This window comes from Varanus komodoensis, unplaced genomic scaffold (assembly GCF_004798865.1).
Source record: "Varanus komodoensis strain SLA01 unplaced genomic scaffold, ASM479886v1 scaffold15, whole genome shotgun sequence".
Taxonomy (NCBI): domain Eukaryota; kingdom Metazoa; phylum Chordata; class Lepidosauria; order Squamata; family Varanidae; genus Varanus; species Varanus komodoensis.
In genome coordinates this window covers 2,743,375-2,759,804 of record NW_025335440.1, presented here as the reverse complement: position 1 = coordinate 2,759,804, position 16,430 = coordinate 2,743,375, and the positions used below count along the sequence as shown (strand labels likewise).

The 16,430-nt window shown below is 45.5% G+C and overlaps 1 protein-coding gene across 1 annotated transcript in view; it reads right to left on the bottom strand.

Annotated features, from left to right (window-relative positions):
- The window catches only part of CUNH1orf94 (chromosome unknown C1orf94 homolog), a 30,544-nt gene extending 23,345 nt beyond the window's left edge, over window positions 1–7,199 (bottom strand). Inside the window, exon 1 of the mRNA XM_044425196.1 lies at window positions 6,922–7,199. Coding sequence (XP_044281131.1) covers window positions 6,922–7,199 — 278 coding nt within the window. The remainder of the gene's footprint in view (window positions 1–6,921) is intronic.
- Between the last annotated feature and the right edge of the window lie 9,231 nt (window positions 7,200–16,430).

Below are 16,430 nucleotides of genomic sequence, written 5' to 3'. Positions count from 1 at the left end.
CTTTGCAGAGACGATTTTGATTTTTTCCCAACCTTTTTTCCCACCAGGGCTATGTGCTTGTTTATTCTATCTTTAAGAATACTTTCAACCAAATTGAAGCTAACAGGCCTGTTAGTTTAACCAAGAACCAATGTTAAGCTAACAGGCCTGTAATTCCCCAGATCCCCCTGGATCCCTTAAAAATTGTTACACTGGGCACTCTCCAGTCCTCCTGTACACATTATATATCAGCACTTGAATATTTGAGCATCTTAACACGAACTGAATTGTACCTGAACTGAATGCTCCCCATTCATTCCTGCAGGCTGAATCCTAGAGTTCAGCTAAAGAACTACCTTGCCACCTTTTGACGTCATACACTAGAAGTCTGGTTCCTTTTTGGTTCAAGTGGGGCCCATCCCTTGTACACAGTCCTAGATTGCTCCAAAGCATTTCCCAGGGGCAAACGAGTTTGAGCCTGTCCTCTCAACCGCAAGCCTCAAGTCTCAAGCACTGACTTGGAGGGGCAGGTCTTCCTAATCTTGTTTCCAAGGCTATGTAGGGCAGAAATAGGCTAAATTTGGGGGAAACTGGGAAAGTGGGATACGTATTTCACAAAAGACCCTCCTATCCGTATTCTCTACAAAATCCCCGCACTGTGCCGATTCCAGCATTCTTGCGGCTTAGATCAGGATTCAGAACTTCTCATTGACTTGATCTTTACTGGCTCTGGTCCAAGCATTTTCCAAATCCTCTTGCCTCATCCTACACAATTAGCACTGCAGTGAAGAATAGCATTCTCTGAGGTCAAAGCTCTATAGCAAACTTAAATACACAGTATCTGTAATGCCATCCTTTGCCGGGAATCTGAGAGGGGTAGCCTTTGTTGAAGGGGAAGAAAGTGTGCCAAGCAAGTTTCCCTGGCAGACAAAGAAAATTTGGAGGATTCATCTTTGGGGGTAACTTGAACACACACACATGAATGCTGCAGGACGCTTCCCTGTTATGAACATCTCAGGACCCACAACTGGCAACCAGTGAAGCAGAACTGTCATTCAGTGGCCTGAAGACGGAATGTTACATTTGAACATACATCTGACAGACATCAGTCTCATATCAATGTTTATTTAAGTATATGCACCCCTTCTGCTAACACATATATTTGAAATAGAAGTTTTACATCCTGCTTTTCCCTTCCTTTTCACATTTATTTTAAAGGGGATGTAAGTAATGAGTATGTCTGGGCATGTATTTTAACATGTTTTCTCCCCCTGCCTTTTCCCTCACTTAGGGGAATTCTCTCTCTCATTCTCTCTCTCTCTCTCTCTCTGTCTCTCTGTGTTTCTTATTGTATTTACCCAGAGAGAATGAGAGAGCAAGAGAGCGAGAGGAGTTAAAGCCATTTATGATGCCAAACATTTTGTATTACCTAATCTGGGGTCTCCATTATGGTACCCACAGGTGTCTTTGGGCACCTGCCAGGTTTCCTGCTCCTTCTGAGTTTTATTCTATTCCTTAAACCTTCCTGATTTTAAAAGCAAAACTACAAAGCAAGCTTTCCTGCACACAATGGGTGCACCCGCAAGAACCTCGAACTCCGGGCTGCTGCAAAGGGGAGCCGAGCTCAGGGAATCCAGTGGATCGTCACCCCCAAATGGATCCCTTCCACCTCCTTGGCTATTGGTGTTGTTTTTTTCCTGTTACATTGCAGATGCAGCCAGCCTGCCACCGTAGTAACAGAGTAAGAAAGGACGTGGCCAGAGCATGTCCACTTAGGATGACCGGGTAGCACATGCTGAGGGCGCATGTTCATGGACTGGCTGGACAGGCACATGGTGGGCATGTCATGAGCAGAGTCTGCTGGAGCCAGGGGTCAGACTAGATGGCCCAGGAGGCCCCTTCTGACTCGCTCAGTTTTTCTGTTTCTATGATAAGGGAGAACAAGCCTACCTGCGGTGCTTCAGCACTGCTGTGGCCTGCATTGCTAGCCAGGAGGTTTTGCTGGGCAAGTGTTCTGATCTGCTGCATTTGGAGTAGCAATATTACATTAAAATTATATCCCAATGCATTATATGCCAAAATGCAAGATGAGCTACCTCTTTTCTATTTTCTTCTCACAACAATCCTGTGAGGTAGGTGAGACTGAGGTCCATCATTGAGCTTCATGGCCCTGCAGGGACCAGAAGCCAGAGCTCCACCACCCCACCCCACTGGCTCTCCGCATGGGGACCTCCTGTGTTCCCAAAGGTTTCAGCCAGGGATGGGAATGCATTTGCTCAGGTCAGGGAATCACAGCAACTTTCCGAAGCTCACAAATTTCCTCAGTAATGGGAGCAGAAGAACTCAGAGGTTTTTAAAGAACTGAATGTGGCAGAAATCAAAACTGAGACAGTCATCCATCTTGACCAGGGGTCAGCAACCCGGAGCTGCATGTGGCTCTTTCATCCCTCTGCTGCGGCTCCCTGTCGCTCAGAATACGCATCACAACCGCCAATGTGCGACACCTGCCGGCATGCAATTTATTGAGCTTTTTGACCCCCGGTAGGCCAACCATGAAAAGAAAAGTTTCAGAAGAAAACAGAACTTTTAATGGTACGTGGGCAGATTCATTTGCTTTCACTGCTGATGAGACTGGTTTACCAGTATGCTTAATATGTGATGAGAAATTGGCAAACAACAAAAAGTCGAATGTTGCAAGACATTTCCAGAATAAACACACAGACTTTGCTGAAAAATATCCGGATGGAGATGAGAGAAAAAAAGCCATTTCGGAACTGTTGCGGAAGGTTGATCTGAGCAAAAATCATAAGTTAAGTTTGGCTTTTTATTTCATTAATACGAGGAGGACTCAAATAGACATTGAGTATTTTGTTTGAAAGTAACCTTCAACCCAGCGTCTTTTTTTCAGAGTTCAAAATATTTTTGTTGCATGCAAAAATAAAAAATTGTTTTCTCTGTTGCAGTTCATTGATTTCACAAATGCAACACACTGTAGTTTTTTTTACACATAGCATAAAGATAAAAAATGATATATGCAGTGTTATCTTCATTTTAGATGTTAAAAGGGTTTTGTGGCTCCCAGTGCTTAGTTTTCTGTGAGAAACAGGTCCAAAGGGCTCTTTGAGTGTTTAAGGTGGCCGATCCCTGATTTAGACAGATAGCTTTGGTGCTTCTCTTCCAAGTCTGGTTTAAATCCCTGCATATAGAGCCAAGTTCATGGTGATGAAGGAGGGCCACCATCTCTGTATTTTGTCTGCATTTTTAGATAGGATTGCATTAAAGATGGTCTGCATCTTTAACAGGTGCAACACAAGTCCTTTTCATGCTAGGAAGGTTTGGCCGATTGGATTTGGCCACTGCAGATAAGTAAAAGTTTGATTTGGTTCATAACTTACTAAGAAGCTAACAAGATTCCCATTTTTTTTTTTCATAAGCAAGCAAGAAAGAATTTGAGATGTAAGAACAATGTGAAGTAGGAGAAAGAGCAACTGGCTGATTTGTCTATCCCTGGGTTTGATAGTTTAATCTGTTGCTTCCCCGTCACCCCATTTTATTTATTTATTTATTTATTTATTTATTTAAAACATTTCTATGCCGCCCCCATCGCAACAAAGCCTCAGGGCGGTTCACGACATAATTAAAACATATAAATAACAATTAAAACAATTAAAAATTAAAAAGCCCGGTGACATCTCGGCTTAAAAATTTAAAACATATAAATACATAATAAGTTAACAATTAAAATAAGTTTTAAATAAAAAAGTCTTAGCCTGGTGCCGAAAAACAAATAATGATGGCGCCAGGCGGACCTCTCTGGGAGTCTTTTGTTCTTTACCTTTTTAGTTTGATATTACCTTGGACTGTTGCTCACTTGAGAGGTTTTATTTGAAATTAAAAGTGGGTTACAAATATCCTAAATGAACAAAAGGGCCAGGGGTACTTCTCTCAGCACAAGGCCTGGATTTCACGCAATGTGATGTTTTGCCTTGGGGAGCACTGCAAGAAGAGACAGAAAGACACTTGGTGTGGCTCCCTCCCAGTGTGACTTTTGCAAGGCAGATGGATTGTTCTTGAAGCTGCAACAAGTTGAGGGATTTCACAGCATCCTTTTGGGACTGTTATTGGCAAGGGAGAAAAACAGGGCATGATATATTCTAAAACTTGTGCTGAGGGGTAGGGAACAGAAGACAATTCCGGCTAGCCTCCACTGAGGCATGAGATTAAATCTCTTTGCATAAAATGAAGAGGATTTTGATCCTGTCATTTTGCATTCTTCTGACCTTAGAAGGAGAAGCATTCATTCTAGGCACCTTCCATTCATTACCATCCCCCTAAAGGGCATGGTTTTATTTGCCCCCCTCCCCTGCACACATATACTTTAGATCTCTGCTCATTCTTCCCTGCCAAGGATGGAAGATGTCTGTTCAATTTGTCATCTGCTGTAGCATTTGGGGCCAAGATTATACCTCCTGCCCTTTTGCTTGATCCGGCAGCCTTTAATTATTTTAACATATTGACTTATGCAGATACATTGCTCCAAGTCCAATTTGAAAGGGCTCTGGAATCTTTTGAACAAACAACAAGGATTTGCTTCTCCAGCCCAATTTTCTATTGCTTAGTGTTATTTTGCAACCTCAAAGGGATGAGAATTAGGAAAATTCTGTTGCTCATTTCTCTGTCAACATGCTTTTTCATTACGTTAAGGCTGAGAGATGCTGTAATTTAACATCAAGGATCTCTGTTGCCAGCACACTTGATCCCTCTCTCATTGAAATTGGGGTGTGGGGAGGAGTTTTCCCAAACATTTCATAGCAAGGAGGACACAGTTTTCCTTGATTAAAATTAGAGGCACCCTTCCAAGAATCAAACCCCATCCCTACCCCTGGCCATGCCCCTGTTTAAATGTAAGTATTACACACATCTGAGATCCAAGCCAGTCCGGCATGCCCAGTGAGGGAACTGGCAGGGCAAGGACTGGCCCTTCTCGGCAAGCTGATGCCTTTGATGGCTGGACACCCTGAAAGGTCGTGTCTGACGGGGTTGGCAGCACTCGGCTACTCAGACCTGAGGAGTTCCTTTCAGCGGAAGCAGCGTGGGGCTGCAGCCCTGATTAACCATTGTCACCAAAGCACTTTCCTCGCAGGGTGCCTTTCCTCCACTCCCCGCTGCCTCAACTAGCGGTCAGCAGCAGTAAGTAGACTTCTGAGAATTTGGCAACACACTGAGAGGAGTGCGGGTTTCTACGACTCTGACCCGCAGTCCTCGCAGCAGCCGGGTGGCTGGAAGGCACACGAATTCTGCAGTGGACCATCCGGATTTAAGCAACTGCACATTATTGCAGGATGCATTTGTGGGCAGGAGCCAGATTCTCCTGCATCCTTAAAATATCTGATTCCATCAGTGAGCAGGCAACAGAATGAATGATGCCTGATAATCCACAACATACCAACAGGACAAATTTGAGAAAACTCATTCATCCCTAGCTGTTTTGGAGCATGAAGCCCCATATCTTCACCCCATGGTCTGTCCCAGCAATACCACTGTGTCTTTCAGCCTGATCTAGACTTCCTTTTTGAAAAGTTGCTCCCAGACATAACCTTTGAAGCTTTTTTCTACATCTGAATGCTCCTTTTCTCCACTATAAATACTCTTTTTCCATGAAGAAGCTAGTCCAAAATCTTATAATTACTTCCAAAATCACAAGATCTGGGTTCTTGTTGAAGGGAGATCACCTTTACACTGAAAAATGTGTCCCATTTATTCAGCCCCCTCTCCACAAATAGTACTTTCTCAGATTGGATACAAAAGGAGAGCAAAACCCAGCCTTGAAAACAATCAAAATCCCTGCAGCCCACCAAGTACACCACTCTTGGGAGCCGCTTTGGATTTGGCTGTCTTAAACCCTTGGAAGAAAAGAGTTTTAAACTTGGGGAGGGGCACCCACTAGCAAACACTTTTTGTTACTATTTGTTATTATCTGTTTTTATGAGCTGTTTTTAGCTGTTTAAACTTTTTAATGTTTTTTTTGAATTTATGATATCTGATTGTATCTTTATCATCTGTTTTTATGGAGTATACAAACCACCCAGAGAGCTTCAGCTGTGGGCTGGTATAGAAATGAAAGCAAGCAAGCAAGCTTTTCCATTTTCCTTGTTTGTTTGGTCTTGATGGATGGAGCACAAGGAGGTTATTAAATTAATTATTTAGTTAATCTTTAATTAATATGAGCAAGGCATGGGAATCCTACTTTTAACCAAGATGTGTTAGGGCCTGTGGGCTACAGACACCCATTGGCTTCCGAATATTTCTCATGAGTTTTGCTTAATGTGCTTTGTGTTGACTGGTTTTGGGGGACTATTGCATTAGCCCTTTCTGGGCTCTCAGTATATTTATTATCATCACTTGTCGTGTATTCATTTACTTATTTTTGCTTTCTTATTGTTGTTGCTTTTAAAATGTTTCAGCTACCATGAGAAAGGCAGCCTAAATAAGAATCAGAGCAGGAACAAGAACAAGAAGAGCGACAATGGCATGCCCCCCGCAGGTGCCCAGGCTTCCTCTTCATACTTTCATTTATTGTGCCTGGCTCAGGTGTGTGAATTAGGTTTGTTGACTGAATACTTAAAAGTGCAGACACAAAGCGTGGCCATCATCAGAAGCAGTTGCCCTTCGCTGGCCATAGCAGTCACATGTGGAGCAGGGAGTGGGCGTGGACGTCTTTGGCGCATGCTCAGTCCAGGTGGTGTAGAGCATTTGTTCCTTGCAAGAAAAGGATTTAAGGAACATGCTTTTATTTCAGATCAATCATTATGAAAGATCTTATCTGGGAGTCCAATACCAGACAGATCCAATACCAGTACACGGTCTATCACATTGGGTGTCTAGAAAGAGCCCAGCTGCTCTTTTGCAAGGAAAGATATTTAAAGGAAAAACAAAACTCACTCCTTCTGGGGGCCGCTGCTGCTGCAACCACTGTCTTCTCTGAGGGTCTCTGAGGATGGGACTGGCTGACAGCTAAGGTGGAAAAGCGGTGATGAGGACCTTGGTTGGAGCTCCTCAGGGAGGCCTTGGACCCTTTTCCAGATCTCGTGGCAAGCTTTATCCAGACTGTCCTGAGGAGTGTTGTGATGGATCCAGATGTGTCTTGGGAAAGGGCCAAGGGGAAAGGAGACTTTGGGGCTGACTGCTGAGCACTGAAGATGGCTCCTACTTGCCAGCATTGTTCCTTGCTCGGTAAGAACAGGGAGGGATTACAATAAAAATAAATTTCGAGGTTGATCCACACACCTTCCTGTGGTATATGTGTGTGTGTTTGTGAGTGTGGTGTTTGTTTCGTTTTTAACAGGGGATAGAATATGGTGGATGACAACAAACCCAGGTAGCCAAGTAACCATGGAATCCTTGCAGCATGGCAACTGAGATGAAGGGTAGCAACTGGATGGAGTTATGTGAGCCCCTAAAGTCCAACAGCAGCAGCAGAAGAAAGAGGAGATCCAAGGCTACATTTGGCTCCTGCAGCTCACTTAATTTCCTTCAATTTGTACATCTGAAGTTCCTCATCTGAGAGGCTGCTGACAGAAAAGGTAGTCTTTCTTTTTCTAACCAGTTCTCCAGCATCCAGTCAGAGAATGCTCCATGTATTATGACTGTGGGAACCTCCCCTACACCCACATCCCGTCAGCAGTGTGACCCACCGCCTAAAATCTCTTGCAATGCCTCAGAGTGAGGTGATATAGAAGGTGAGATTAAGGGAAGGCTCATGAGTGCGAGGGGGAGAGCAGAGGACATGTCTACATTTCCCAATTTTCTTGCTCAGGCTGTGAGAGGCTGCAGAAGTAGCTTCATGGAGGCATCCGTTGTCTGGCTAGTGAGTGGGTGGAAGACTTCCCAAATTCCTCCAGAAATTCTGTGCCACCAGCCAAATGGAGGGTGGGGAGGCATTCCAGAGATTATTCTCTGGGGCGTGCATACATTGTTCCTACATTGCTCCGGGAGGGGGCTCACCACAAGCATTAGTAGCAATCACGGGGCCCATCTTTATTTATGTATTATCTATTTATTTAATTTATATCCTGCTTTTTTTTTTTTTTGCAAAGAAGTCAAAACGGCTTACATCATCCTCCTCCAGCTTCTCAATCTTATCCCCACAACAACAACCCTGTGAGGTAGGCTGAGCTGAGGGTTTGTGATTGGCCCAAAGTCCCCCAGCGGGTTCCATGGCTGAGAGGAAACTGGAGTCCCAGTGCTGCAGTCCTAACAACTGCCACACACTGGCTCTCTGACAAGGTTGCCATGGCCCTTTCTTTCTCCTGTGGCCATTTTGCGTTCCAACGGAGCCAAGCTCAGGGAAGCATGGTCCAATTTGGATGCCAGGAAGCACTTCCTGACAGTCAGGACCCCGAGGGTGTGGAATGGGCTTCCACAGGAGGTGGTTGAGGCCCCATTGGTGCGGGTGTTCAAGGATAGGCTGGATGTCCACATGGTGGGTGTGTCGTGACTGGAGCCAGCTGGAGCCAGGGGTCAGACTAGATGGCCTGGGAGACCCCTTCTGTCTCACCCTGTTTTTATGTTTCTATGTTTCTTTGTTTTTATTTCCTGGAAGAATCAAGGCATCTTTTTGGCATTCCTTTGTGGAGTCCAGTGGGGAAAGGGGGCCAGCCCCACCACACACATTAGCTGCCAGTTGCTGTCCAGGCCCAATTCACAGTGCTTACAATGACACACAAAGCCCTCAATGGCTTGGGGCCAGGCTCTCTAACGGAAGGCCTCTCCTCATATATACCAGCCTGGTCCCCGCAGTCCTCATCCGAAGCCCTCCTCCAGGTTCTTCCCCCCAACGAAGTGTGCAAAGAGGAGAGTTCTTCTGAGCATCGAGGCCGCCTCTGGAACTCAGTTCCATCGGAGGTCCAGTTGGTACCTACTCTCCTGCCCTTAGGTGCCAACTAAAGACATATCTGTTTCGAAGTTACTTTGATGAGGTAATCTCTTGATTTTTGCTGATGTTTTAATTTCATTCTTATGTTAATGTGCTGCTGCCAATCTATTTTTGTTTTAATGCTGGATTTTGATATGATTAAATTTTAATGTTTTGTTTTATTTTGTGGGTTGTGTGTGCGTGTGTGTGTTATTCATTATTTTTATTTTGCTTATCTTCATTATTATTTTGCTTTTATTGAATTTTGATAGTTTCTTAATGATTTTATTGTTATTGGTTCTTTGTAATTATGTATTGTCATGTTGTGTTTTGTATTGTTTTAAGTTCTTACAAATGTTATTTTTTAAATTTTTATGGATGCCCAGAGAGCTTATGGCTACTGGGGCAGCATATAAATCTAACAAATTGCCAATTAAATAAATATCTTGCAAACAGGTAGATTGCTGATGGGGAATAAAGAGCAAAAGAGTTCTCTTTTTCAGGAACTTCTCAGGAAATAACACCTGTCCCCCTCCCCCCCCCCCCCCAAATCGTAGGTCTTGCAGGTCCAAGAATCTTCCCAGCAACTGTCCTGAACTCCACACAAATTCTCTCATAAAAATGATTCTTCTTCCAATAGATTTCTGAGGAAGGGAGAAAGTCTCTAACTAGATTGTTGTTGGAACACAACCGGGTTTGGAGAGGAAATCCTAGGCAGGAGTTTTTCTTCTTCATTTGTGTGTTTATGTTATGACTGAAGGTGGCAGTGCAGAGCAATAATTGGTGTTTGGCTTTTATTTTTATTTTTTTTTCCAGGTTTGGTTAAAATGCTGAAGAAGTTTATACATGCTGGCAACGCCAAATGCTTAGCGATAAAAGAGAACTCTCATAAAGACAAACCAGTCAAATATTGGGATGGGGACTGTATTAGAAATGCGTTCCAGCACAAGTAATATTAAATTTCACAAAGAAGTTAAATCGGACAGGAAGGGTTTCATTTAAGTTAGGTTTGTGCACAAAAACTACCGCTACAGCTGAGGAGTGGGCAGAAACAGAATAAAAATGAGTTTTATTTTATTTATTTGGTTGCGTATTAGATATATACCCTGTCTTTTTTCTTCCAAAGAACCCAGAGTGGCTTACAGCATTCTCTTCTTGCTGCTCTCCATCTTATCCCCACAACAACAACCCTGTGAGGTAGGTTGGGCTAAGAGTCTGTGACTGGCCCAAAGTCACCCAGTGGGCTCCACGGCTGAGCGGGGACTAGAAGCCAGGTCGCCTGAGTCTCAGCCCTGCACTCTTAACCACCACACCACCCTGTAGTAGGACCTGAAGCATGTACAGAGTGCCTAATACAGGTCACAGGTTCGTTCAGGTTTGCTCTGTGAGAGGATGAAAACATAAGTTGCTTCAAGAAAAAAAATGCAGAAAGATGAAATACTCAGATAAATCTATATTTTCGGAAACCTATAAAAGAAAATGATCTGTGCCATGGACTTAAGAGCAGTTGCATCAGGGGTATCCTGCACACTAACAGAAAGTGAGAAAAGAAAGCCCACGAGGTGCTTCCAGAGTCTCTAGCCCCGTGCAGGTCCTCTTCCCCCGCACACCAATGAGAAAAGGCGAGCCTCCAGCTGGAGCAGAGCTTGCGCCTGAACAGTCAGGAACAGCCTCAGACCTTCCATCCCAGGCCAAGGGGCTCCCGCTCCTGCGGACTCTCTCCAGCTCCTGGCTGGGTTGGCAGACCCAGGATCTCACAAAGGATCTCTCTGGGACTGCGTGGTCACCATCAAAATTGCTATTATGAACATGCCTCCTCCTCCTTTGTTTTCTCGACTGCTTCTGTGCCTTTTACTTTGCGCCAGGTCAAAACAGCGCAAAAGCCGCGCTGGGTCAGACAGGCGTCTTTGCCATGCAGCGCTCTGTGCGCACAGTGGCCGGACAGACGCAAGTGGGAAACGCCTCCTTGCGCATGTTCTGTAGTAAGCAGTACATGCTGGATTCAGGGGAATGATTGCCTAGGATGCCGGTGGCAGCAAATATACCAGGACTTGGTCAGACTCTGAATCAGCATAGACTAGGAGAGAGCCCTGCCCCCTGTTGGACACCAAGTCACACCATCCCGCTCAGAGGGCTGTCCAGTTTCTTTTTGAATGTCTCTAGTGTGAGAGAGCCCACCACTAATTTCCCTTCCCCTTCCCCCCCCCTTTTTTTTGCTGTTGTAAAGCCTGTCCTGACTTCTTATCTGTCTTTTAAACCAAGTTTAACTGTGTGTGACTCTGTGAAGAATTCTTCTTTTGCTCTGCTCTGAATTTTCCACCAATCAACTCTGTGGGATGACCTTTAGGTTTTCACATTGCGAGAGGGGGAGAAAAACATGTCTGTTTCACTTGCTCCACACTGTGCATGACTTTGTACATCTGAGTAATCTTCCCTCTTCCTCACTGGACTTTTATCTTTCCCATAGCAAAAAGGTTCCCTCTCCCTCTGTAATGAACAGTTAAAAATCCATAAAGATTCACCCAGTGAAGCTTTCCTGGCATGAAACTGAAAAGGGTCACCAGTGAAATCACAGAATCATAGAATCATTTAATGTCTGTCACATACCCCATTAAATGCATAGCGAAAGATGAGGGGTGGGGGAAGCAGCTCTGTCTCAGTAAAGCATATGACTAAGGAAGAATCTGACCCCAAATTCCCCTAATCCTGTCCCTTTTTTTGCCTACTGTAACATCAAACTGGTATACAGAAGTCAGCTGGCAAAGCACTTCACAACAAGGAGATAAATCTGGTCACCTTCAAACTATGGGTATGAATCAAGCTGCTGTTAGTAATGCTATCTCTGACCTGTAAGCCTCATTCCTAGAAAATAACTCCCTTTGTGCATGAGACAGCCTTGAAAGAATTTAGTAATCCTGTTGCAATCAATAGGGCTGCTCTGGAGAAAGCAAGCAAAGACTTACAGGCTGGAAAATCACACACCTAGCAAGGAAAGTATGAACCTTTAACTCTTTAACACATAATTCCTTGATGCTTTAATAAACCAAATGATGCACCGCTTCCTTGCCTCTGCTAGGATATCTTCTGCAAAAAATGTAATTTTAAGGTGATCCACTCGTCCTTCCCACCACAATGGAAAGAAAAAGATTATCTTTTTCCTGACCCCACAGCATTCTCCTTTTTCTGCCTCTCTGATTCTTTCCCCCTTTTGGCCCCTCAGCCCTTGAACAATACAACCAGTTTGAATAGGACAGTAGAGTCAAAAACAGACTTATAAAGCCACCCTTTCAGCGCTTCAGTCTTTCTTGGCATGCATCCACACTGGAAGAGTTTGAGAAAGTGGGAAGGGGGCACAGACACAAGAGGAAAAGTGCATGGGGGGAGTCAGAACTGGAGATAAAGAGCAGGGGAAATGCAGGGGGATGGTGTTTTATTTTTCTGTGGCAAAATTCCACAAATGCAGGCATGTATCATTTGCTTGCTTGCACTTCTTTTTTTTCTTTCTTTACTTCAAAAACAAAACAAAACAAAAACAAAACAATAAAAGCTTGTTCAGTTGGTTCAGGCCTGACAGATTACCATCTTTGACTCTGGACTTTCCTAGGCATCAGCCTTAACAACGAGGCAAAGCTAAAAATGCTGTGGGTGTGACTTGGACGATCCGGTCTCCATTGCTCTTAGGGAAGGACAGCTACTGCCAGTGGGAAGCCAAGAATGAAAGCATGGCTGGAGCTGGGTCTGGCATTAGTCAGTGGCACAGTGCCCTCTGACGATTTCCCGTCAAGATAAAACTGTGGGGCAGGGGGAGGAGAGGAAGCCAGTAATTGCAAGTCCCCTGAGAGAGGAGCAACAGGCACTGATAAATCATGGCTGACTTCACCAGCAATGCTGTCCCTGTGCTGAACAGGAAGCAATGCAAGGCAAACACCACGAGGAGGGAGTTTTCGATTCCAGTTGCTGAGGCGGGTTCACTTGGGAGCTCCAATGGTAGTGGGGGATGCGTCCATTTTGGACCGCACCCTGAACATTAAAGGAGCTCTCTGTGGCGCTGACTCCCATCTCCCCAATAAGTTCCACCAAACAGGAAGCCCCTGAAAACATCACATTTTGACCTAAAGTGGATATTTTGCTCCACTCTTGCTGGACCCGTTGTTTTCAGTGGGTAAAGATACCGGATGTGTACAGGAGTTATCACCATGCAATAAAGCCTTAGGAAGACAGGGAATGCCCTTGTGCAGAGGACTGCTCAGTTAGCCCAGGGTTGTCCACATTTCCTGGAAATACCAAGGATCAACTCTAGGATCTTCTGAAGACAAATGAGGTGTTCCTGCACTGAACCCATGTTGAGTGGTATAGTGAGCCACCATTTAAATTTGCTCCCACATCACCTGGAAGAAATCACTCAATCCTAAAGGAAATCAGCCCTGTCTGCTCTTTAGAAGGCCAGATCCTGAAGATGAAACTCAAATACTTTGGACACCTAATGAGAAGGAAGGACTCCCTGGAGAAGAGCCTAATGCTGGGAACAATTGAAGGCAAAAGAAGAAGGGGACGACAGAGGCTGAGGAGGCTAAATGGAGTCACTGGGGCGGTGGGTGTGGGCTTGGGTGGACTCCAGGGGGTGGTGGAGGACAGGAAGGCCTGGAGGAATGTTGTCCATGGGGTCACAAAGAGTTGGGCACGACTTTGTGACTGAACAACAACTCTTGGAAGAATGTGTGGATCATAACATAGTTCTCTGCAGAGATCTACAACAGACTTGCATGAAGTGCTCTGAGAACAGTCTTTTAAAATGGATTCATGTGTGGGGGGAGCTATTTTTTTTAATGGCCACTGTTTCTGGGAAAGAAAACACATCTTCATGTTTATTGCTCCAAGGGGATTTGTACACTCCAACTGTTCCAAGTCCTAACTTTTAAAAGGGTTGTTTATTTCTAAAGACAGACCTTGTCTCATATGGAAGGGTATCCAAAGAGATTATTGGGGGGGGGGGGTAGATTAAAGAATTGTGTGTGGAATTTTTAAAAAAGTCTATATATTGATCAAAAACTGGTATAAAACAGACTTGATTGACATGCATGTGAAAGCAAGAGGGACAGAATGTAGAATGATCATAATTTCTGGTGTCCACCCCCCAGCTTCCTCTATAGACAAGCAATCAAGTCATATTTCTGGTTAATTATTTTTGCTATGCAAACTACAAACAAGCAAAGATTGCTTCAGGCTGCAGACAGCATCCTCATGCGATTCAGAAGAGAGAGTTCCAGGCAAGCTTCGTATAACATGGTCCCTCGTTAGCTGTGGTTTGTTCCTTAGAGTAGAGCACCGTGGAAGAGAGCGTTGTCATGAAGTGGATTGCATCTACTACACCTGAGCACCAAGTCACGAGGGCTACCATGTCATGCCCCAGAAGGCGGCCTGTTCGAGAGGTCACATTTCTGGCTGCAAGTCTCCCTGAGTGCCAAGGGGCCTTGAGCTGCTCCCACTTTTACCTGATGCTTGATTCAAGAGTTTCTTATTTCCACCCACTCTTCCTTGCTGACAACATGGATTCCCACCAAATCAGAAGATTCTGCCTGGCTGCCGTCCAAAGGATTAGATGGCAGACAGATCTCCTCCTCTCTGCTGTCCTCCCTGCTCTCTCATTCTTGGTGCCCTTCCAGTAGCCTTTCCAGCAGCCACTGGCTTTCCCTGCTCATCCACCTCGGGACAACTTTGCATGACTTTTGGGGTCACACCTGCAGAGATGCTGGGCCCAGTCCTCACACAGGAGTCCCCCTCCTGCTTCTGCTCCCTCTCTTGCCCTTGTCTGCTGGGCACCCACTGCGACCTGCCCAGTCTCACCCTCGACCTCAGGCTTTGTGCAGGAGGAGAAACGGGGTGGAGCGGAGGTGAGGATTTCATTGCTACTTTTCTTTTCCATCACATGCTTTCACAAAGCAGCTCTGTGCCTCCCTTCAATACACAAGGAAGGGGAAACGTGTGGTGTGCCTGCACTTTTTAACTGCTCCTACTAATGTAAGTACAAAATGGACTAACTGTCAGGGACAGGAGGAAGGCTGCCACCGCAAGGGGCGGATGCGGGGAGGGGAGCAAGGCTGCATGACCACTTTCCTCTCTCCTGCTTCCACCCGTACTCTTGCATGTCCTCCCCACCGTGCAATCTCCCACCACCTGCAGCAGGATGCCAAACCTCTTTGAACCAAGGGTCGAATTCAGTTTTGGAGCCCATTTGCCAGTGGGGGGAGCACATCCCAGTGACTGGGGGGACCAAAGGCAAAGTGGTGAGCCAAAAGACTAGCATGGTGTAGCTGAAGGCCTCTACTTAAGCCTTAGAGGAGCCCAGTCAATGGCTCAGAATAGGGAAAAGGCATGGTACAAAAGCTGGGGAACCACTGGATGATCTGGGTAAGGCCAGGGGATGGGGCATTGCCATTTGAGGGATCCCAGAGACTGCTGGGTCAGATGTGGCCCATAGGCCTGAGGTCCCATGCCCATGCTCCAGGGAAGTGCTTGCTCATGGCTGGCCAACTGGCTCCCTTACCAATCACAGACTGGCCACTGGGGAAGGGCTCTGGCCATGTAAGCCGACGGAGGCGCAGTCAGCTCTGTGATGCCCATAGCCCTTTCAAGATCACATGCACGTTCTTCTACGCTGCCTGGGGAATTCTGGGATATGCAGGACTCCTTTCTTTTAAACATGCATAGGATCATACTTTTAACTGTTCTGATTGTTTGGTGCATAAGCATGAGCATTCATGGGCACAGCTGCTGTAAGTGGAACTGGAGGCTTTGAGTCTGAAAAGATGGTGAAGCAGGTAGACCACCAGCACCCCATCCTCTTCAAAGAATGGTTACATGCCACAAAGCGCACTGAGACTGCAGCCCTGAGCATGTTTCAGCAGAGAGAAGTCCTGCCATTCCCAGGCAGCCATGGCTGGTGGGGGGCTACTGGGAGTTGTTGGATTATTTTCTGCCTTAAGAAGTGCAGGACTGTGCCTTACGAATCTGTATATGTGGCAAAGCCATGGTCCCCAGTGCATTCTCAGTGAAGGCAACTACGTTATCATCTCTTGTCCTGTGACCTGCCATTCCAAGGGTGCCTCTGTTTTCATTTACAAAAAAAGGGGCAGGGTGAAGACAAGACAAGACAAGACCCTGCCATCCTGAAGTTCATGCTTATATCTCCAGGGAGGTTAAGGTCTCCACTGACAGATGCATTGATATTCCTGTTTAATGTCAGATTTACGCCCATTTAGTCTTTTATTTAAAGGTATCCCCATTTCACCAGTGACTCTGACACTGGATATGGGTGATCAAGAACACAGCATTGATGATATAGTTGCCCTCCATGGACTGGATAGCCTCACTGACTTCATTTATATCACCACCGGCATTTATGAAAGACCCCAGCGGGTATTTAGGCTTATCGGAAAGTCTTGGATCTTGCTCTCCATGGGCAGGAAAAAGATCCACTGAGGCCGGTTACCCCAGCAGTAGTGGGCAGTGTATCCACTCAGGGTCACAATCTGGACTT